The 24364-nt window shown below is 41.5% G+C and overlaps 1 protein-coding gene across 1 annotated transcript; it reads right to left on the bottom strand.

Moving 5' to 3' along the window:
- Nucleotides 1–24047, bottom strand: LOC145403218 (dnaJ homolog subfamily C member 25 homolog). Its single transcript, XM_080275027.1, has 7 exons — nucleotides 23945–24047; nucleotides 21938–22079; nucleotides 20768–20956; nucleotides 19176–19388; nucleotides 9036–9204; nucleotides 3532–3722; nucleotides 1–78 (listed from the first exon to the last, which is right to left on the bottom strand). Exons 1-6 carry the CDS (start codon nucleotides 24045–24047, stop codon nucleotides 3534–3536), a joined length of 1005 nt encoding a protein of 334 aa, XP_080131153.1. The 3' UTR covers nucleotides 1–78; nucleotides 3532–3533.
- Nucleotides 24048–24364: the final 317 nt, after the last annotated feature.

Below are 24364 nucleotides of genomic sequence, written 5' to 3' on the forward strand. Positions count from 1 at the left end.
TCTAACCACAGTGGGGCTCCACTGCATTTGTGCTGTGTAGATAGAATCCTGATGATGAAAACTGCCAACTTTGCACAGCTGACAGAAAGTAGGTCAAATTTACTGTTGCCTTAATTAAATAACCCATTCATGATCTGTGCTTAAAATTTGGCTGGTTACAAGTTAAACAAATATTTTACCCCTTCAACCAGATGAAATACAGTATTTTTTATTTTACTCTTGCTGTCTCAATCCAAATGTATTCAGTTTTGGAGAGTTTCTTCAAATTTGAGATGAAACATAGCCAATATTTAATCCAACACTATATGAGGTCTACCATCCACCCATCCATCAGCCAGTCCACCACGGCCCCATCAGAAGCACAAAGTAGGCTACTTGGTCAAAACATTTGACGAGTGTCCAGTTGCTTGCTCCTGAGCAGCATGATGTGAAAAATTACCTCAAACACTCCTCAGAAACAGCCAGCTGGAGTGCTTTAATTCACTAGACCACCAGATATCCAAATAACTGTATAGGGGCAACAGGGTAATGCACCACAACAGTATACAGCACAATGGTTCACCTTTGATCTTCCTTCGTGTATCTAAGATGTCTACCCAAAACAGAATAAAACTGTCCTGAGGCAGCATGAACATATCAATAAACTGCATCACTTGACTGAAGGAGTTAAGGCTATACTTTACCTGCTAATTTGCAAGGAACAATCTGGGCACACCTATTTTCACTACAGAAATGCAATTAGTATACCTATGCATCTGAATTTTCCATCTATGTTAGAAATAAATGATTACCAATATGTGGATCACCCTACTAGCAATACAAATCTTGAGCTCAAAAACAAAGAACCAGTAATTTTTAAAAGGCACCATATCGAATCTGGATAAAAGTCAGTCAGTTTCCCCAAACACACATACACAAACACGCACTACTGAGATTCTTTATGTCACTTCAGTCCAGTGACTTTTTTTTATTCAGTTTTACTGTTGCAGCTACCAGATGATTTTACTTAGCTTACAACAACCCCACAGTACAGAAAAGTTAGTGATGGCTACATCTAACCCACTCTGCTTAAAAAAATCTCTGTTTTCATGTGAACAAAATAATTTGGAGATGGCAAGAAAGGAACAAAAAATATGGTACATCACTGGATAGACTAGGCTGTGTCAGCATATGTTAGGTGGCAGGAGGCTAGTAATTTAGACTGAACCATCTGCAATACAATGTTAATTTCCCTTCACAAATCTTAGAGGACAGAGATGAAAGCACCATTAACCCTTCAATCCAATGACACATTTTATAACTTAATATTCATACTACCACTGGATGATGGTATTTGGCCTATGAGAGACCTTTTTAGTTGGAGAGGCTAGATATAGTCTACAGTAAACCCTTTGTTACTGAGGGACTCTCCTAAGCTATGCGAAGTTGTCTAATAGGATATATATATACATACTGTACTTTATAAATAACAGAACGGAGGAAGGAAAAACAAATGAGAAAAAAAAAAAAAATCCATACACCAGATTACTGGTGTCCTCCGTTCATATATATATATATATATATATATATATATATAGGGAATGAAGTGGTCAATGTCCATGAAATCACCTGGAAGCAACAAGTCATTAACTAATGACAACACACAGAGCTGGGAGTTATGAAAAGTAGTTCACAGAATACACTTTGCTACATTTTTTGCTCCTCTTACTTTTCTATGACAAAAACTATCAGAATAGTATTTAATGTTTCATTATTTCTCTGATTAGGGTAGGAGAGGGAACAAGTACACTGTTTATACTTGAAACAAAACCACGGGTATCCACTTATAGTCACCATAAATTCAAAGCAGGATTAAGGTAAGTGCATCTGTGAGAGACAGCTTCTGCTCACTGTCCAGTCCCATCCCTAGATGGAGGGAAGTTGTGGCTAGGACTATTTGTGAAATAAAGATCAGTTGTCCAGCATTAGGACGAAGTATGTGGATGTGAACTGATAGGAAGCATTAGGAGGAACACACTGAGGTGGTTTGGCCATGTGGAGAGGATGGAGAGTGAGAGACTGATGAGGAGAGTGTATGTGAGTGAGGTGGAGGGGGGGAGAGGGAGGGGGAGGCCAAGGATGAGATGGAGGGATGGAGTGGAGAGGCATATGAGAGAGGGGTGTGTGAGTTGGGAGCAGGGCAGTGAAATGGCGGGGGACAGGGCGACGTGGAGGCGATTTGTTTGTGGTCACCCCGTAGGGGAATAAGGCGTCTGGCAATAGATAGATAGACAGATGAAGTTTTCTTACACTGCATGATAAACAGTTCATGATGACTGCTACACATGCAGTCTAGAATACCTTTGGTTTAGAACAACAAGTCTTGATTTGGATGAGAATAAACCTTAATTTGTGTGAGACTCTGGCAATGACCACCTCTCAATTAATGGTACGGGTAGATAGTGAGCACAAGCTATGATTCAAGACTATACAATATGACTGACTAAACAAGGAACCTGGTAAAAGTATGTGTAAAGTTCTACATTAAGACTACAGGAAAGCTTGAAGGTAACATACCATATGAACACTGCAGGTAACTTTTCATGATTACTTTTCAAGAACATAATTTTACCACAATTCCTTGTTTTCATTCTCTTTATCAGTACAGTATGTCCTTATCATGACACCTTTTATGATATCCTTCTTTACTATGATGTCTACAGTAATGTACAAAAAAAACAGTCCATTGATCATCCATTGCCACCTTCAACACTCTTCAGCCAGAGGATGTAACTTGTCTTTTATTCGTACTACCTCAAGATGACTTTACTCAGCTTAGGACTGACTTTTCAAACCAGAGGGGATAGATATGGCTTTAATCCTTCCACTCTGGGACAAATATTCTCTATCACACTCACACCACCTTGCTATAAAAAAAAAAAAAAAAAAAAAAAAAAAAAAAAAAAAAAGCTATTCTTTGGCTGGTGCATGGGTAGCATGGTCAGTATGGTGAGTGCAGCTTGCTTATGAAAAGTTATTATATCCAGCCTGCTTATGAAAAATTATACATAGAAAAGAACTGCACCTGCAATCTGAAAACATTCCTGTGAAATTAAAAATATTCAAGAACAGGAACCAATCCATCCTACAAGTACATTTAGGATCATAGACTGACATGGAAGGGTTAATCAATTCCCTAACAGCTAGGGGGCTGTCATAACTGAAAAAATCATGGGGTAACAGCAAGAATAAACTACAAAAAATACATCACCAGACTGAAGGGCTACAGCTGATCTGACCATTTCCCACAATTTAGTTGTTTGGAAAAAGCTGTGACATTTTGGAATGTCCTTCATTTGTAGTAAGGACTGCATGTACTAACCTACTCACACTCTCTTGTCTTGAAGACAGTATCATTAAATCTAGTATATCTATATAATATGAACCTCTTCACTCACTCCAGATGATGCACCTCTATCAGCAATCAAATTAATCACCAAATTCTAGTTTCCTCAAACATACTCACCCCTACCCCTACCCCACACAACATACTTTTAAGAGTCATCGAAGTACATACGACCGGGCCCATTATTTTTGAGGTAGCGACGGTAGGACTTGTAACGTCCAGACTGCGCCAATTTTATTTTCAACTCAGCATCGCGCTCAGCCTTCCACGCATCATAGTTCTCCCGCATCCACAACTCTTGCTTCATGTAGTCATCCTTTACACTGTCTTCCAGATTCTGTTGAGCAAAAATAATGTTATCAGCCAATCTCATATCATCCTATTCAAAGTGTACGGGTTTTTGGCATAGCTCAGTAAATTAAAGAGATGACCTGTTTGTTTCTCTCCAAGCTTCATATTATTAAAAAAAAAAAAAAAAAAATCTCAAGCAATGACCCAGTACTTACATGTAATCTGCAAGACAGAGTTCTATGCTTGCACATATCAGCCTTTTTATTTCACCTGAAGGCTGGTTTCCATGCTGCAGTCTCCATGAAAAATTCTGGTCATATTGTCTAGCCCTTATCCTGACAGCCAGGGTTCTCCATTTTATATTCAAGTCTTTACATGGTTTCATCCAGTTACTCTCATGGTCTACTAATGCACATCATCTCACCAACATTCTCAATGCACAAGCATCTTCTACATTCTGTCTTTCACACATCCATCTCATTAATATACTCTTATTTCACTCCGTACCACCATACAGCCTTGTGAGAAGGACTATAAGGTGTTTATGGAATTCGTGGATCTGGAAAAAGCATACGACAAAGTAGAAAGAGAAGAATATATGAAAGGTTTTGCACATGCATGGTATAGATGGTAAGCTGCTAGGTGCTGTCAAGAGTTTTTATGATGGAAGTGAAGCATGTGTAAGGGTTAATGGGCATCTAAGTGAATGGTTCATGATCGGTGTGGACATGCGACAAGGTTGTGTGATGTCCCCATGGTTGTTCAATATACATATGGATGAGGTGATGAAAGAAGTAAAAACACGAGTGCAGTACGACCTCACTATAACGGACTAATCAGGGCAAAAGCCATTCCGGAAAAAGCAAAATTCTGAAAAAAGCGACATCCGGACTTCCCCCTGCTAAACCGGACTTTTGCCGATATATCAGAAGTGAGTCCGGATCGTACGAACGGATTTTAAACTTTTGACAACCACTGCAGTACTGTACCGTGTTATAACTTCACTGCATTAATCAAATGGTATAATATATATAATAATACTGTACTTTACACTGATGAACAATATTTTATTTACCTTATTGTGGTGAACATAGCTGAAGTGGCCAGACAGACCGGACTGTTCCTGGCTTTATCGGACTTTTTCCGATATTTAGGAATTTAGTCCGGTGGCTCCTCAATTCCGATAAAAACGAATTCCGGTCTATTGAAGTCCGTTATTTCGAAGTTTTACTGTTATGGCGAAAGGGATGGCGTTGGTAATGAATGGGGATGGATGGAATATCTCAAATTTGTTGTATGCTGATTATGCAGTATTACTTGCAAATACAGTACCAGACAAGAACGTGGCAGACTAGTGCTGAGTTTTGCTGATGTTTGTGAGCATTGAGTCTTGAGTGTAATGTAGGAGGAAGTAAAGTGATGGTTACTGAAAGAGATGGTGACTCCCTGTGCAATATTACAGTGAATGGACAGAGACTGGACTTGGTAAGAGAGTTCAAATACCAGGGTACAGTGACAGAAAAGAGAGGAAAATGTGCAAATGAAGTGGAACGTAGAGTGACACAAGGAAGGAAAGTAGCTGGTGCAATGAAAGCCTTGATAAGAAACAGAGGTTTGAGTGTTGCAGCTGCATGAGGCTTACATGAAGGAGTGTTAGTGCCAACTGTAACATATGAATGTGAGACTATTGTGTGACATGAAAATGAAAAGTCAAGAGTGACAGCAGTGGAGATGGGACTGCTGAGGAATGTATGTGCAGTACAGAGAGTGGATAGGATACGAAATAATGTGATTCATGAAAGATGTGGAGTGAGGACGTCTGTGGACACCAGAATCAAGGAGAGTGTACTGAGATGGTATGGCCATGCAGAGAGAATGGATAACAGAGTGGTGAACAAGGTATATCTGAGTGAATTTGAAGGAGGGAAGAGGTGGGGCAGGCCAAGAAGAAGGTGGAGGGATATGGCAGATAAGTGTGTGAGGAAGAGATGTTTGGAAGTCAGTGAGGCTGAGGGACTGACAAGAGATCTGGCTGGCTGGATGAATATTGTGAGGAGAAGGGATTTGGCATCCTTTTCTAACGTGACAGTGTCTGGATTGACTACCGGATAAATTTATGTGAAGCTGCAGAATGTGGTGAATGTTTTTGGCTTATCAGATAGAGCCAGGATGAACGGTAAGTGAATGGAAGTGTGGCCCATTGGTTTCGGCAAATTTGGGCTGTCTGGACATTGCTACTCCTCACCATGCCCTAGGGTGGGAAAGGAGGTCTGGATGATGATGATGATGATGACCACCATACACCTGTAAATATGTCCGAGTTCTATAACCCACATTTTGCTACCATACAGTACATCACAGCCTGCATACACAAAGCATAAAGTTTTCCTTTCATCACAGAAAGAGACCCTTCATCATCAGTAAGGATAACTCTAAATTTTTTCCAACTATATCTGACTTTTGTGACACAGATACCATCTGAATGGAAAGACCATCATTTCAACTCAGGCATTTTAATTTTTAGACAATAAAGAATCCTTAAATGTTGAACTGACGGGTCACAGTTTTGTTGAAAATGGCAGGTAAAATACAAAGAAATAAACAAAATCTGAGGCAAATGGATGTATGATCATTTCACTGACCTCTGCTAAGAAAATCTCGTATTTCAATTTTTACCTTTTCCTCGCTCTGCGTCCAACCCACCCCAATGCAACAAAGGGATAATAGGTCATGCTGAAGATGAATAACAATATAAAAAACCTTAAATAAAAAAAAATACAGCTGCTTCTGAAATGAGATTCACAGGATACTGAAGTGTATGAATGACAGCCTCTACAAAGATGCAAAGGTTTATCGGAGACAGGCATGGTGGGCAGAATGGTGGATGATTAAAAACAAGGGAAGCACTTTTCAAAGCCTGTGAAAAGAATCAATTACCTATGTAAAGCAAAATGAAGGACATGATACAAGACAACTACCCACAGGTTAAGATCAATTATATAATAAAAACTACATTAACCCTTTAACCGCGGGTATTGTTTTCGTCTGACTGTCCTCTCCCGCGGGGGTTTCAGCCAAATGTAAACAAACCTTTAAACCTTAATAACTCTGCACAGAATAAAGCTAGAGAAAAAAATAAGGTACCATTAGAAAGTACTAACCTTCAGCTTTCCATTGATGTAGGTTTCATGACTTTGTTGACTTTCACAGGACGGGCAGTGCCGTTAGAAGTGAGGGTGTAAAATCACTATTTTTCGCTCACACACCATTACCTTCGCTCATACACCATTACCAAATGCCAACCTCATTCTGATAATAATACTATAAACATATATGAACACTGCACATACGATAAACACCCACTCTGTGTTCACTGAGGCAGGTAAAAGGCACTGTAATTACCTGCACTTCACTGCCACATCAGCGGTGTTGTAATCACTATTTTTCGCTCACACACCATTACCAAATGCCAACCTCATTCTGATAATAATACTATAAACATATATGAACACTGCACATACGATAAACGCCCACTCTGTGTTCACTGAGGCAGGTAAAAGGCACTGTAATTGCCCGCACTTCACTGCCATATCAGCGGTGTTGTAATCACTATTTTTCGCTCACACACCATTACCAAATGCCAACCTCATTCTGATAATAATACTTTAAACATATATGAACACTGCACATACGATAAACACCCACTCTGTGTTCACTAAGGCAGGTAAAAGGCACTGTAATTGCCTGCACTTCACTATCACATCAGCAGTGTTGTCACTCACACAGCTGGACAGATACTGATGCGTGTTTGGTCCGGGGTGGGGTGGGGGGCCCAGGGGGTGGGAGGTGGGGCCCCAGGGGGGGAAGAGGGAGGTGGGGGTCGGCTGGAGTGAAAGAACTTAATAGCTACTCTCCCTTGAAACAATTGGCGCAAGGAAAAAACGCGGGGTATTCAAAATATTCACATACATTCGAGAATGACACCCGCGGTTTGGTCCAGTTTTTGCAACGTCATTCTGGAATGACACCCGCGGTTAAAGGGTTAAGAAAATGGAACATGAAACATTATATTCTCAGATGAAATAAGAGTATATTTTTAATGTCTCTCTGATGAATTAGAAGTATATTTTTAATGTCTCAAGATACATCACTGATACTTCTCACCAATCAGTTTCAAGCAAAGTGGCTTTGGCTACCTGATTCAGCTTCCTGCATACAGAAAACCATCAGCCAACCCTTAAGAGGAGGCACTGCATTGTTTTCAGGATGATGGAGAGGATTTTTACCTTATGCCTTCACTCACTGACACCAATATAATCAGACAACTCTGTTGTCCAGTTTACAAATGTTACTCAATTCCCTTCCAGTCTCCCAAAAGAAGGATGGTCTAGACTGTAAGAGAAGGCAACTTCAGCCAAAAGTCCACCATATTCATGTAAAGATAAGCCTGGGGGTACATGAGCAAGAACGCCTATAAAATCTTTACTTATCTTACTTGAGGGGAGGGGGAAACACACTCTTCATTCTCATTCCTTCTTTAGGTGGAAAAATAGCCCAGGATGATGATAAACATGGTTTTACTTCCTTAACCCCTACAAGCCGGCATTATTTTGGCGTGGCTGCTCTCTCACTAAGGGTGTAGTTCCAAAAATAGCCTGTTTTCAAACCTTCATATCTGGGAAAGTATAGCAGTTAGGGAAACAAATTAAAGACCATTTTACTTACCAACTCTTCTTGCAAATAACAGCATCCCCAGGTCTGTAGGTGGTTGCATCGATAAGTAAGAACTTGAAGAAGATGAGTAACTTTGGAGCTCAAAGCAGGATGTATTCGTACGTGTGAGCGCAGCCTTGACTTTGGCTTTGCTTTCAAAGTGATAACTTTACTACTAGACAAACTAGACACAGTGGCATCCATGGCATGCCCTATGGCACTATCACTAAGCCCTTCCTTTGTATCCTTGGAAAGTGGCTTGGCAGGGGTGGATGAGGCAAGGGGGCCGCATGAGACAGGAATGGAATCGGATAAGAAGTTTCAGAAATAGCAGCATTGTTCTACGCCTGGCAAAGTTACAGAGAAGACTGAGGTACACTTGCGTGAGGTGAGGGGGTTCTCTCCCTACCCTTTGGTGTCTAGATCAAATGGTAGCCAGTTCAAATGACAGCGGGAATACATTAGTGGCTCCTCCCATCACCTGGCGGTCCCTGTCCACTCATTTTCCTGCGTCATATGCCGCGTCCCGGCGTATAGGGGTTAAAACAACACAGTATAACACTACAAAAACTTTAGCTACAAAACTATACCAGTAATACAATCTATCCTACAAGGACCTAATTTGACAAAAATTTTCTTCACTCACCTCAAACTGGCCATGACTAAGACCCATAAACTTGCGTATAATGTACATTTTTTCCTCTGGGCCATACTCCTCCTTCATTATCCAGAACTTCCAGACCCAGCGGACATACCAACAAATGTACTGCATAATCCAGTAAGGCAGGAACACCAGTTGCACCCACAAGATGTCCCTGGTGAGAGATGGGAAAAGGAAAGTCACTATACTGTATATCCCTGGTGAGAGATAGGTGACCATCCCTGTTTCTCTATGTATCTAAAGAAAGTCCTTGCCATATCACCTTTTTAACCCTTGAATAGTAGCGTTGTCAGCATCACGTGCCTACTAGCGATGTCCGGAATCACGGACAAACTTTGGGGGTAGAAATACTGTATACATATACGAATGGTACAGTTTATTTTAAAAATTTTTCACTTAAATTAGATGCTAATCTTAACTCTAGGGACCATGAACTAAATGTATTTAAGTAAAACAACATTATAAAAAAAAAAAAAAGTGTAAAAATGACAAAAAATGCATCTTAGTATAATAGGAAAAGTGTATGGTAGGATACTTATTGACAGAGTTAGAGAAAGAACAGGGGAATTAGTTGGAGAAGAACAGGGAGGTTTTGGAAGGGAAGACGTTGTGTAGATATGATATTCATTTTTAGATATTTAGTAGAAAAGTTTCTAGAGAAGGGAAAGAAGTTGTATGTGGTCTTCATGGATTTGCAGAAAGCATATGACAGGGTGGAGAGACAAGGAATGTGGAAAGTACTGAGGATATATGGAGTAAATTGGAAGTTGTTGAATGCCATGAAGAGTATGTATGAGGGTACTAAGGCTGCAGTGCATGTGGATAGTGAACTGAATGAATTTTTCTATATGAATGTTGGATTGAAACAGGGATGTGTCATGTCCCCATGGTTGTTCAATCTGTGTATGGATGGGGTTATAAAAGAGATACAAGCTAAGGCAGTGGATGTTGAAGCAATTCTAATGAGAGTGGGCAGTGTGTGGAAACTCCTCGTACTGTTGTTTGCTAAGATACTGTATTGTTAAGTGAAGACAAAGGGAACTGCATGGCATAGTGAATGAGTTTGGAAGAGCGTGTAAGAAACGGAATCTAAAAGTGAATGTGGGGAAGAGTAAAGTTGTGGTCTTCGAGAGAAATGAAGCTACTAAATGTACAGTGAGGTTAGATGAGGAGAAAATGGAAAATGTGTGCATTTAAATACTTGGGTAGTGCAATAAGTAAGGATGGAAGTTTACAGGGTGATGTGTTTGAAAGGTACAACAAGGAAGAAATGTTACCAGCTCTTTGAAAGCAGTGATAAGAAACAGGGAAGCGAGCATGGATGTAAAAAAATTCGTTGCATTACAGTATTGTGATACCAACCCTAACGTATGGAAGTGAAGCTTGGACCACGTTGGAGGGACACAAGTCGAGAGTGACAGCAGTGGAAATGAGTTACCGGAGAGGAGCATGTGGAGTTACGTGGAGAGACAGACTGACAAATGAGGAAGTGAAGAACATTGTGATGTGGATGTGGATGTAATAGAAAAGTTAGGAGAAATACAATGAGGTGGTTTTGCCATGTGGGGAGGATGGAGCATGAGAGACTAACAAGAAGAGTGTATGCAAGTGAGGTGGAGGGGGGGAGAGGGAGGGGGAGGCCAAGGATGAGATGGAGGGATGGAGTGGAGAGGTATAAGAGAATAGAGGAGTGTGAGCTGGGAGCGGGGCGGTGAAACTGCGTTGGGCAGGGTGACATGGAGGCGATTTGTTTGTGGCCACCCCTTACAGGATTGTGGCATCTGGCAATAAACAGATAAATAGATTAGGTATGAATTTATGAACAAGTTGGGTGGTACTAAGTACTGAATGCACTTGCCATTACAGTAGGCTATCTCTATTTCTCTACAGCAAGTCCCCATTACAAGTCCTCCCTTTTTTAGGTTCTTCTGAGTGGCAAAGTTCAAAGTAAAGGTGTTTATATAGAAAAATGGCTCATTAAAGTTCTTTTGCTACCTATGAAGTTGATCTGCCAGTTTCTTCTAATACAGGTACCGGTATGCAGTAATAGTAGTATTGAAATGATGTGACAAAACACATCCCTAACTCTGACTACAAACTCGTGATTCTTGACAGGTTGAAGGTGGAGTTTGGGGTTTGAAACCCACCTACGGCTTCTTGATTTCTGACCATAATCACAGTCTGGCTACATAGAATCCAAAAATTACAATCATCAATTAAAATGTAAACATCTATCTATCTATTGCCAGATGCCTCAATCCCGTTTGGGGTGGCCACAAACAAATCGCCTCCACGTCGTCCTGTCCGCCGCCATTTCACTGCCCTGCTCCCAACTCACACCCCCCTCTCTCATATACCTCTCCACCCCATCCCTCCATCTCATCCTCGGCCTCCCCCTCACTCACATACACTCTCTTCGTCAGTCTTTCACCCTCCATCCTCTCCACATGGCCAAACCACCTCAGTGTGTTCCTCATAACACTTCCTACCACATCCATATCCACACCACAACGCTCTTTTATATCCTCATTCGTCAGCCTGTCTCTCCATATGACTCCACAGGCTCCTCTTAAATAACTCATTTCCACTGCTCTCACTCTTGACTTGTGTCCTTCCAACAATGTCCAAGCTTCACTTCCATACATTAGAGTTGGTATCACAATACTGTCATGTAGTAACTTTTTCACTTCCATGCTCACTTCCCTGTTTCTTATCACTGCTTTCAAAGAACCAGCAACCTTTCTTCCCTGCTGTACCCTTTCAAGCACTTCACCCTCCAAACCTCCATCCTTACTCCTCACACTACCCAAGTACTTAAACATACTCACATTTTCCAATTCCTCACCATCCAACCTCACTGTACATTCACTGACTTCACCTCTCTCAAAGACCATCACTTTACTCTTCCCTACATTCACCTTTAGATTCCATTTCTTGCACACTCTCCCAAACTCATCCACCAAGCCTTGCAGCTCCCCTTCGTCTTCACTCAACAACACAGTATCATCTGCAAACAACAGTACAGGGAGTTTCCAAACACTATCCTCTCTCACCAGGGCCACTCCAACATCCACTACTCTACCTTGTACCTCTTTTATTACCCCATCCATGAACAGATTGAACAACCATGGAGACATGACACATCCCTGTTTCAACCCAACCTCCAAAGAGAAAAATTCACTTAGTTCACGATCCACACGCACTGCAGCCTTAGCACCATTGTACATACTCTTCACAGCATTCAACAATTTTCCATCTACTCCATATATTCTTAATACTTTCCACAATCCTTGTCTATCCACCCTGTCATATGCTTTCTCCAAATCCATGAAAGCCACATACAACTTCTTTCCCTTCTCTAGAAACTTTTCCACTAAAGATCTAAGAATGAATATCTGATCTACACAACCTCTTCCCTTCCTAAAGCCTCCCTGTTCTTCTCCAACTAATTCCTCTGTTGTTTCTCTAACTCTGTCTATAAGTATCCTACCATACACTTTTCCTATTACACTAAGAAGACAAATGCCCCTATGATTACCACACACTTCTTTTTCCCCTTTTCCTTTGTACAAGGGAATAATTATACCTGAATTCCAATCCTCCGGGACTCTACCTTCCTCCCAGGCCAATCTGCACATCTTCCACATCCATTCTACTACTATCTCTTCCCCATGCTTCAGCATTTCACCACACACTTTATCAATTCCTGGGGCTTTCCCCAATTTAACTTTCTTCATTGCTTCCACAACTTCTGTCCTACTGATTTCTTCTTGTCTTCTCACCTCCCTCCTTCTCCCAGCCATTCCCCAGCCACTTATACTCGCATTACTTCCATCCTGTATGTTCAACAATTTCTTAAAGTGTTCTCTCCATCTGCTCACTTTTTCTCCCTTCTCCACTAGTAATCTACCATTTTTATCTTTCACTCCCCTGCTAACCTCACTTCCACCCTGTCTGACTCTCTTCACCTCTTTCCAGAACATCATCTTACAGTCCCTCCACTTTACACTCAAATTCCTTCCAAATTCCTCATCCACTCTCTTCTTACTCTCTCTTACTAATCTTTTCACCTCTCTCTTCCTTTCTACATATAACTCTCTCTTCCGCCTCTCAACTTCTTCCACGCCCCTATTTCTCATCCATTCATTGTATGCTTTCTTCTTTTGTGCCACAGTCTGTCTCACCTCTTCAGTCCACCACACTGTTCCTTGCACCCTCCTCCGTCTTCTCTTCCTCCCACACACCACATCACATGCTGCACATATTTCTTCTGTAAATATCCTGCACACACCTTCCACATCCCCTATCTGCTCCAGTTCACATTTGCCCAATCGTTCCTCCACTTCTCTCTTATACTTTGCCTTTTCTCATCCTCTTGTAACCTTTCCACTCTCTTTGCAACTACTCCTTCCTCTCGTCTTTCCCTTCTATTCCTCCATCTTACTTGAACTTTAATTCTGGCCACCACCAAGTAGTGGTCAGAAAGTCCACTCCCCCAACCTCTATAAGCTCTTGCATCCATTACACATCTTCACATCCTTTCATCCACACACACATAATCAATCATTGCCTTCCTTTCATTCAGTTCACCATCCACCCTTCTCATCACTCGCCATGTATACCTGTGGATCATTTTATGCCTGAAGAGGGTATTGGCTATCACCAACCCCTTCCCAGCACAAATGTCCACTAACGCACTGCCATTCTCATCTATCGCAGCAGGCACACCCCACTCACCAACTATTCCATCCACCTTCACATTCCCTACTCTACCATTCATATCACCAATTAAAAACACTCTCTCATTCCTTCCAAACTTTTCCATGCACACTTCCACATTTGTCCAGAACTCTTCTCTCACTCTACTAGCACGATCTTGCGTTGGCGCATACACACACACAATCGCCCACATTTGTATTCCAACTTTCAACTTTACCCACACAATCCTTGACCCAACTGATCCATACTGTCTTATGCTCTTCTTCCATCTTTTACTCACAACTATACATACTCCTTCCTTTGCCCTCTCATTCTCACCTACTCCTGCACATATACCCCATCCATACTCCCATTCTCTCACACTTTCTCCCCCCCATTTTGTTTCAGTCATTCCACATACATCCACTTTTGCACCCTCAAGTACCTGGACAATCTCTCTCTCTTTCACCTCATCATTCGCTCCTCTTACATTCCACGTAGCCATTACCAAGTCCTTTGTCCGGTCTTGGGTCGTCAACATTTGGTCAGTCCTCGTCCAAGGCTTCTTGTTTGTTTTTTTAGTTAGTTGTTTTCCGGGGAGGGGCACTAACCCTCCGCCAACCCTTTTAGTCGCCTTTTACAACAAGCAGGGATACTGGGGGAGTATTCTTGAAAACCCCCCCTACCCCCAGGGGTTGTCATAAAACATCACCTGACAAAGAGATCTCAGCCATTATCTGGGCTGAAATGGCTCTTTCTGTGATGATTCAGATGTATATTATGAAAGTCAGGAACTGATTCAAGTTAAAGAACACTTAATTGGAATTCATATTTACATCAAATTTCACGACTCATAATTAATACAGTAATTAAGTAAATATTGAAATATAACATAAGCTGAATCATTAAACAAGTGTATTGAGTTGGCTGTTCACATGGATAAGGAGCCAGTCTCTTATGTGTTAAGGATACAGGAGGTGACGCTCTAGCCATGCCAAAACACGTAAATATCAGCATCATATATCGCATGTTATATAAGGTAAATGTTAAAAATTCGAGAAAAGACAATGAATGGTTGTGCAGATACCAGCCATGTGCATTCTGTGCTGTCTTTGTATCAGAAATTATGTCACCTCACGTCCGATCTAGTCCTCATCAAACCATCTCGTGAATAACGGTGTCATATATCGCACATTTTATTCATTACAGGTAATAAAACTTTGAAGGTGAGTGTAATAAAGACACTGAGAGAACAGCTGTGCAAGTGCCCGGTACCGGCCATGTGCAATGATTCTTTTACATCATCATCACCATCATCCGGACCTACTTTCCCACCCAAAGGCAGGGTGAAGAGTAGCAATGTCCAGACAGCACAAACCTGCCCAATTCAAACAGGCCACACTTCCATTCACTGATCAATCAAGCCCCCGGAATCCTGGCTCTACCAGATACGCCAAAAACATTCACCACATTCTGCAGCTTCACACAAACGTATCCGATTGAGTCAATCCGGATGCTGCCATATTCATAAGCAGTGCCAAAATCCCCGATCATGCACTTCTCACAACATTCATCCAGCCAGCTCGATCTCTTGTCAGTTCCCTAGCCTCACCGACTTCCAAACCTCTCTTCCTCAAACACTCATCCACCATATCTCTCCACCTTCTCCTTGGCCTACCTCGCCTTCTCCCTTCTTCAAATTCGCTTTTTCACCACTCTATTGTTATCCATTCTTTCCACATGACCATACCATCTCAGGACACTCTCTTCGATTCTGGTGTCCACCGACTTCCTCACTCCACACGTTTCACGAATCACATTATTTCATATCCTATCCACCCTCTGTACTCCACATACATTCCTCAGCAGTCCCATCTCAAATGCTCTTAATCTTGACTTTTCAATTTTCATGCCACACCATAATCTCACACCCATATGTTAAAGTTGGCATGAACACTCCCTCATGTAAGCTTCTTCCAGCTGCAGCACTCAAGCCTATGTTTCCTATCAAGGCCTTCACTGCACCAGCTACTTTTCTTCCTTGCGTCACTCTACTTTCAACTTCTTTTGCACATTTTCCTCTCTTTTCTATCACTGTACCCAAGTATTTGACTTATCTCACTAATTCCAGTCTCTCTCCATTCACTGTGACATCACACTGGGAGTCACCTTCTCTCTCAATAACCATCACTTTACTCTTCTCTACATTCACTCTCAAGGCACGACGCTCACAGACAGCAGCAAATCTCGGCACTGGCCTACCAAGTTCTTGTCCGGTGCTTACAAGCAGTACTGCATCATCAGCACACAACAAATTTGGGATATGCCATCTATCACCATTCATTACCAACACCATCCCTCTCTCCATTACTCGCGTTTTTACTTCTCTCATCACCCCATCCATATATATATTGAACAACCATGGGGACATCACACAACCTTGTCGCATGCCCACACCGATCGTGAACCATTCATTTAGATGCCCATTAACCCTTACACATGCTTTGCTGCCATCATAAAAATTCTTGACAGCACCTAGCAGCTTACTATCTACACCATACATGTGCAAAACTTTCCACAATCCCTCTCTGTTTACTTTGTCGTATGCTTTTTCCAGATCCATGAATGCCATAAACACCTTATGGTCCTTCTCACAAGCCTTCTCTGTTATGTCTCACTGCAAATACTTGATCCACACATCCTCTGCCACTCCTAAAGCTACCCTCTTCATCACTCACTAGGACTTCTGATATCTCTCTTACTTTCTCTATAATAATTCTACCATATACCTTCCCTACCACACTGAATAAACTTATTCCACAATAATTCTTGCACTCACTTCGCTCACCTTTATTTTTGTACAGGGGTACAATCACAGCCTTTTTCCACTCTGCAGGCAGAGTTTCACTCATCCATGCCTTCTTACATATCTCCAACAAGCACTTCATTCCACTCTCTCCACTAAACTTAAGCATATCTGCAAACACCTCATCAACCCCAGCTGCTTTCCCATTTTTCAGCCGTTTCACAGCGCTCTTCACCTGTGCTAGTGTCACATCTCCTGGCACTGCATTCCTTCTCTGCACACCCCCAAAACCAATCATGTTTACAGCCGCTCTGCTCTCTCTCTATTCCGATTCATCAGGCTTTCAAAATATTCTTTCCATCTGGTCCTTACTACATCTCCATGGGTTAGTAACTTACCACCTGCATCCTTCACATCATCACATTTCTTTCCACTTTCACTTCTACATTTCTGCGCCTCTTTCCACAATAACTTCTTATTTTCAGAGTAGTTCGCATTCATTTTTCTTCCCAGATCTTTTTCCTCTTCATTAGTCTCTTTACGTGTTTCTTGCTCTCGACATACTATGATCTTATTTCAACTGAACCCCTATCCTGTAACCACTTTAGCTACTTTTTCCTCTTTTCCTCCACCGCTCTCTTAACCTCCTCATCCCACCATGCCGTACCCTTCTTTTTTGTTGATACTCTTGCCTCACCACACTCCACTTTAGCATCCCTAACTAAGTAATCCCTATATGCATTCCCCAGGCTGTCCAGATCCAGTTCATTCCAGTTCACTGATCCTAACTCATCCTCTACCTTGGTCCCGTAATCATCTGCCATTTCTCTGATCCTTAGCTTCTCAACTTTCAGTCTTTTTCTCTGACTGTTCCTCTCTCTTTTGATCCCCCTCACTCCTCTCAGCTTGATCTTGCATACCACGATCATATGATCTGACAGACCTCCATATCGTCCTCTCCAAGCCCTTGTATCAGCAACCATTCCCATCATCGACCTCTCTACGAGAACGTAATCAATCAGGCTTCTTTCAACACGATCCCCGTTTCCTCTATACCATGTATATTTATGTACATCTTTGTGTTTGAAATATGAATTACAAATGCACAACCTCCTCTCCTGACACACATCCTTTAGTCGATTCCCATTATCATTTTCTCCTGGTACTCCATAACAACCCATTATGTCATCCTCAGGACTAGTGCCTACTCTTTTGTTCATATTCCCTATCACGATCACTTTATAGCTCCTGGGCATTTCTCCCACTACTTCACTCAGCTCATCCCCAAACCTGTCTTTCTCTCTCTCTCACTCCTGTCCTCACACGGTGCATACGCTACAATCACTGCCACTTTCACATTCTCAAACTTGAACCTGACATACATACACCTTGAGCTGACACATTTGTAGTCTCTCATTCCACTCTGCCACACCTCATTCATCAACAAAGCAACTCCTTCCTTACATCTTCCTCTCCCATTCATTCCCGATCTTACACATTTCACACCCTCCCACTCCTCAACTTCACATCCTTTCATCTTCATTTCACACAGTGCCATCACAGCATATCTCACATTCTTGAACACATTCACCACTTCCACCCTCTTGCTCTCCTCATTTACACCTCTCTCATTCCACACGGCCACGCGAGTCTGCCCATTTGGTTGGGGCCCTGGGCAGGTATTGGGCCCTCTGAGGCTCTCTGAAATGACTGCCATGATTAAGTGATTTTGGATAGAGGAATCTGGGGGACACTTAACCCTGCCAGAAACCCCGGTTATATGGTTACCACCTAGCGTAGTAAATGGTTTCCTGGGTACAGGAAACCATCTGGCTTGTCACTCAATGTAGAGCTCATATGGCATCACCCTATATTGAGTGAGTGGATGATGGGCACCCCCACCTACCACAACAACACCAGAATGTATTTACTGTATGTGCCACTGGACACAAACCAGGACAATTGATTCTAATCTTGTGGATTATGACTGCTTTCAAGGGGACATTAAAAAAAAAAAAAAAAAAAAAAAAAAAAAAAAATGAATTACCTAGCTCATATTTCACTGAAGATAACCATCCTTGGCGACAAGAGCCGAAATAATAGAAAATACATGACAACTAAAAATTACAAGAGGCAGAGATATGACCAAACAAACTGGCAATTGGACATGACTAAAGTGGCAGCTGGGAGGTTCCTGTACACTCCAGCTGATGGATTCACTCCAGCTTTACTATTTTATATTTTTTAACATTGCCACAACATGACTTCTTGATTATGTTATTACTAATCTAATGGCAAGCACCATAATTATTAATTTGGTTATATATTGGAAGGAAGGTAGTGGAAATGGTATGCTATAACTTTGTTCAGATTGTTTTCACGTTCAAACAATAGAGTAAGACGAGAAAATTGTTTCGAAAAGCCTTTATTTTATTTGTTCGTATTGTCACCGGCCATCCTCGGCAACAACTTATTTCTCTCCATATGAAGTCCACTTGCATTTGCGTCACTTAAATTTCACAAGGTTTTTATAGAACCAAATGGAGTCAAAATATGAGAATCTACTGTATGTATATCCCTGGTGATAGATGAGTAAATGTGGTTCCTGCTTGTAAACTCACTTATATGTGGGCTTGGCATAGACTCCCCTGATGTCCATCTTGCGCTCTATGACCTGGCGTATGACCTTCTCCTCCTGCTCCTTGACCTGATCCTTGGTCATCCCCTTCAGCCGCTTCTTATCTGTGATTAGCAGTCCCTCCCGCTTAGCCAACTCCACTGCCTGGATCCGGTACTTTGGCACCACCGCAAAGTACTTGATTGCTTCATCATACCTGGATACAGAAAGTCCTCATTACAAGTCACCCTAAAGCTTTTTATCATTCTTTCACTCTCTCTGCTATTAACATTCTCAAGGTCAGGAAAACTCTAAACTTATATTTAACACATGGCATCCGGGTGTCATGTACAAATGACCACCTGGAGATGTCCGTGTAGCATGCATACATGATCTAGTGTTTTGTGGCATTGTCTGAATATTTTGCGGGTAATTACGACCACAGGAAAACACTAGCAAGCCTCCTGCATGCATTGCAGTCACGCTCCAGTTACCTGTATACATTCGTCATGGACAGACCTACGCAAAACGTTTTCCTTGTGTCTGGTGAGACATCAGCCAGCCTGCCTCAAGGTCATTGCCATAGTGACTGCACTCCCCTGCTCACACCACTGCACACTCACAACACACTTCTCAAAGCCTACATGGAACTGTGTTTGTGGATGACTGCGGTATTTTGAATGTGTGTGTGTGTGTGTGTGTGTGTGTGTGTGTGTGTGTGTGTGTGTGTGTGTGTGTGTGTTTTTTGTTTTTGTTTTTTTTTAGTATGGAGGGCTAGGGCTAGTATAAGCCTTACTTGTACCACATATACGGACACAGGTAAAAAAAAAAAAAAAAAAAAAAAAAAAAAAAGTTACCTCACTTCCAAAGGCTCTCTCTCTGACTTTACAGACAACCGTACCTGGACAATCTGAGGCCATCAGCTTGAAGTCGAAGGACTGATGAGTATTATGACAATTTTTTATTTCTGGCTAAGTTTTAGCTGAGATATTATAATTAAAAGAAAGAAAGAAACAAACAAGCAAACAAAAAAAAAACTGATTTTCCAGAAATCCCCGGCTGGCGGAAGGGTAGGCGGAAATAAATGCCGGATGCCATGGGTTAATGTCAAACAATTTTCTCCAGCTGAATGTGCCACAAAACCTGAGTGTTAGTGCTGGTCCCATTAATGAAGTGAGTCACAGAAGCCTGAATGTTAATGCTAGTACTATCAGCAATTCATAGTCAGCATAGGCCTAACTGTAGTACTGCAATCTATTTTAACTACTGTAATGCCAGATGATTTTATTTTGCTGAGTGGGTCATTGATGCCTGAGGGTAAGTCCATGGTAAATGACCAACTCACTTAATGTACACTCTCTTAGTCAATCTCTCATTCTCCATTCACTCCACCTGGTTGTAAACTATAAGAAACTTTAAGAATAACATGGAGGGCAGCCAGCCTGATGTGAAGGTGATTTGTATATGACAACCTCATTCAGGATAAAGGTACTGTATCTGACTATTGAAAGGTAGACCAACAAACGCATAAAAAAATAGAAAGACAGAGAAACAAACAAATACTGCACACAGACGGGGCACTTCCCCTAGACTAACTTAGTCCATCCATTGTAGTACTGTATGAGTGAGATAACTGTTATGGTGACAGCCAGTACGATCCTCACATCCACCCGCGGGGCCATGCGTCGCCGCCACGCCCTATATACATTGCGGTAAAACTGATCTGGGTTGTCCAGCATGTAGTCATAGTCCTCACGCGCCTCATCATCGCGCAGTATATCGTACCTGGAGGAATGCAATATATACAGTGATTCCTTATTTCATGTCACAAATTTTGTGATTATTATGTGTACAGTATATTAAGTTCACATCATGTTTCTGAAAAAATAAATGCTTATTAAAGTTCTACTGCTATCAGGCTCAGCTGCTATACAGTATTCTGTTCACTTATAACCTGCCATAAAATAGCCAGCTCTCCATCTTGAATGCTGAGCTGTGACAACTGATGCTAGAATTTGGCTTTAGTCATGAAGACTTTGAATGGAAAGGAGGAAGAGTTGTAATGTTGTCTTATTCTGCCAACAACCTATGGAAAATAAGCTACAAAAAGATAAATTTCTCCATCCATCTATCCATCATCCAATCCTATGTTGCCCCAGGAGGAGCACAGAAGTCCAGGGCTAGGCAAGTTGGTCCTGACATTTGAGTGACCAGCCTCAATCATCCCTGAGTGGCATTATGTCAGCAATAAACCCCCGCACCAGTTCAATCCAAGTGGAGCACCTTAATTACCAAAAAAAAGCACCAGGAACCCTAATTTGGTTGTGTGGTTACCACCCAGCATAGTAAATGGTTTCCTGGTGTACAGAAACCATTTGGCTTGTCACTCAGTGTAGAGTCACCCATAGGCAGAAGGAAAAGGAAAGAAAGACAAAAGAGGGAGTGTAAAGTCACCCGTAGGCAGAAGGAAGAAGAAGATTGAAGGGAATTCTCCACTTGGTTAAAAAGAATGACTATAATTTTCCTCCATTTACATATGAACTGCTATGTTAAAATTTACGATACCGTACTCTGCAACACATTCCTGACTTGAAATGAGGACTGCCTGTTGCTACTGCTTCTGTTGCTGCATCCCTTACTGTACCATCAAACATGGTGGGGCCAAGGAGTAGATTATTCAGTTCAGCACAACAGTGACCAGTTGATATCTGTGTGGCATTATGTACACTGGTCTGTACTGTGATGATAAAAGTTTAGGGTACTCACGCGGTAGAGAGCTGTCGGAACCTCTCCTCGGCAACTTTCTTTTCCTCTGGGTCCTGGAACTTGTCCGGGTGAGTCTTTGAGGCGATGGCTCTGAAGGCACGCTTGATGTCTTGTTTGGTGGCATCTCTTGTCACCTCCAGCACTACAGAGAAAAATTTGAAATTTGTCAGTACAATTAGTTCTGGACTAGCCTTCTTTTCTGATATTCTTATTTTGATACAATGTTCTTATTAAGATACTGAGGTGTTTCCTGTATTAAACTTCCATCACTAACTATAAGGATGATTTGTTACTTCCCCTATATTGTGATAACGCAGGCACTGCTAGGTTTACCAAGTCATGATAAATAATTTTGTTACTGTCACTGTCTTAATCATAATAACACTGCTGTTCCCCAAAGTCTGTAGAAAAAAAAGTACGGTATGACCTTCTCTCACAGAGATAAGGATGGGTTTATACGTGTTTTGATCAAATGTCAAATTTTTGTTTTTGTTTTCTGAAAGGCTATAATTATTTTGATTAAACAGCCAAAAGTGGAGTCCCTCAGGGCTCTGTGCTTGGACAAGTCCTGTCCCTCCTTATGATGGAAGACAGTGATAAGAAGGTGCAGCACATAGCTTAAGAGTAACATCATCTGCTAATGATACAAGAATCACCAATGCGATGCACACCCAACAAGATACAAAGTATCTGCTCACTGGCCTCCATGAAATATACAACCAGGCCACTGAAAACACTATGTCTTTCATTACAAACATTTGGACTGATAAGCTATGGAGGGGATGACCAATACCTGATGGGAGTTCAAGTAGCTGCAGAGGAGAAATCAGCAAAACACTTGAGATTACTGGTTAGTAATGACTTTTCATCCATGGTCCACACAGAAAACATCACAAGGAGAGCAAATAACATGATGGGCTACATCTTCTGGACCTTCCATATCAGGGAACCTGAATAACTACTCCCACTACAGAAATCCCTGGTAATATCCAAGATGGAGTACCATACTTATGTCGGCTATGGTCCTCACAGAGAACTGTTAAAATTAATCACCTGGAACATGTGCAAAAGTCTTTACAAGAAAGCTCAGGCTACCAGTGCAATAAAACTATTGGCGTTGGCTAAAGACCCTACAACTCTACTCGCTGCAAAGACGAAGGGAAAGCTGGAATATACTTAAAAGGAAGGTACACAATGCAAATACATCAAGAGAATGGGGAATCAATAGTCAAAACCATCCCTATTTTGGCCACACCTGCCACACAAGAACAGCTGAAGCAGTCAGCATCTGCAGTCCATCCATGCTATAAGTTTCATCAACAAGGGACCAAGACTATTTACCTTCCTGCCGAGAGGCATCACGGATAACAGCACCTGCAGAAAACTTTCAAGAGGTCAGACTTGTTTCTGCAACAGATCCCCTGTGAGCCCCCTACCCAACACAAGCCCACTCTAAAGGGGACTGTGAGCAACTGTATCCCTAATCAACCAACTATATCCCTGATCAACTGACCTACATCAGAAGTGGGGCACCTTGTAGGAGCAGTGGACTCCCATGTCGACTGTGGTGACCTTACACCTCAATGCAGGACAAGTATGTCTCCTAAGTCTGGAATTTAAGCCACTTATTACCCATGAATAAATGAAATGATAACTTGTGCCACTCTCAGATGCACCTGCTACGGTACAGCATAAATTTACTAACACCATCAAATTGGAATGTAAACATTTCTGGACGGGTGTAACGGAAATAAATGCTGGTGACACTTGTAATGACACAGCTGTGATGTGCGTGAAAACATACCCGTAGGTCACATCGCTGCTAAAATTTGTTACATTAAACAATCAAGCTGTTAATGTAGGACACTAATATACAGCACCTTATTCAACTATGTGTGTGACAGCTGAGGTCAAAGGACGATGACGCAAGCTGTAACCATGTCAACAGGAAGCTGTATCTGCAAAAAATATATAAAAAATAAAAATATAACACATGCCGGTACTTACGGTCATAGCAATTATGCTCTCCGCAGTAATAGTCCTCCACATAACTATGTGCGGGCTGAAAGACAACACAGAGTGAGTAAATGAGCAGTAATCGCCACATCATCAAGCAGCTCCCTATCCCCACCTTCTCTCCCTGACTGACATCAACACACTTGCGAATCGCGATTCTCTTGATAAAATATAAAGTAGAAAAGTCGATTGCACTAATTATTTAGATTTTAACATGAAAAAATGGAGGTAAAAAAAATTTGCTTTACTATTACTTTTATTGATTTGTATTATTTATTAAAACTAAAACGCAGTCGCCTCATTCATTCTTGGCAAAAAAAAAAAAAAATAAGGCCTTAAATTATTCTTGGCATCTATTAACTAAAATATCACATTTTTGTATATAAGTACCGTCTTTATCATTATTTTTTT

The sequence above is a fragment of the Coenobita brevimanus genome, chromosome 60 (assembly GCF_032717465.1).
Source record: "Coenobita brevimanus isolate Jiangsu-jjx chromosome 60, ASM3271746v2, whole genome shotgun sequence".
In the NCBI taxonomy this organism is placed as follows: domain Eukaryota; kingdom Metazoa; phylum Arthropoda; class Malacostraca; order Decapoda; family Coenobitidae; genus Coenobita; species Coenobita brevimanus.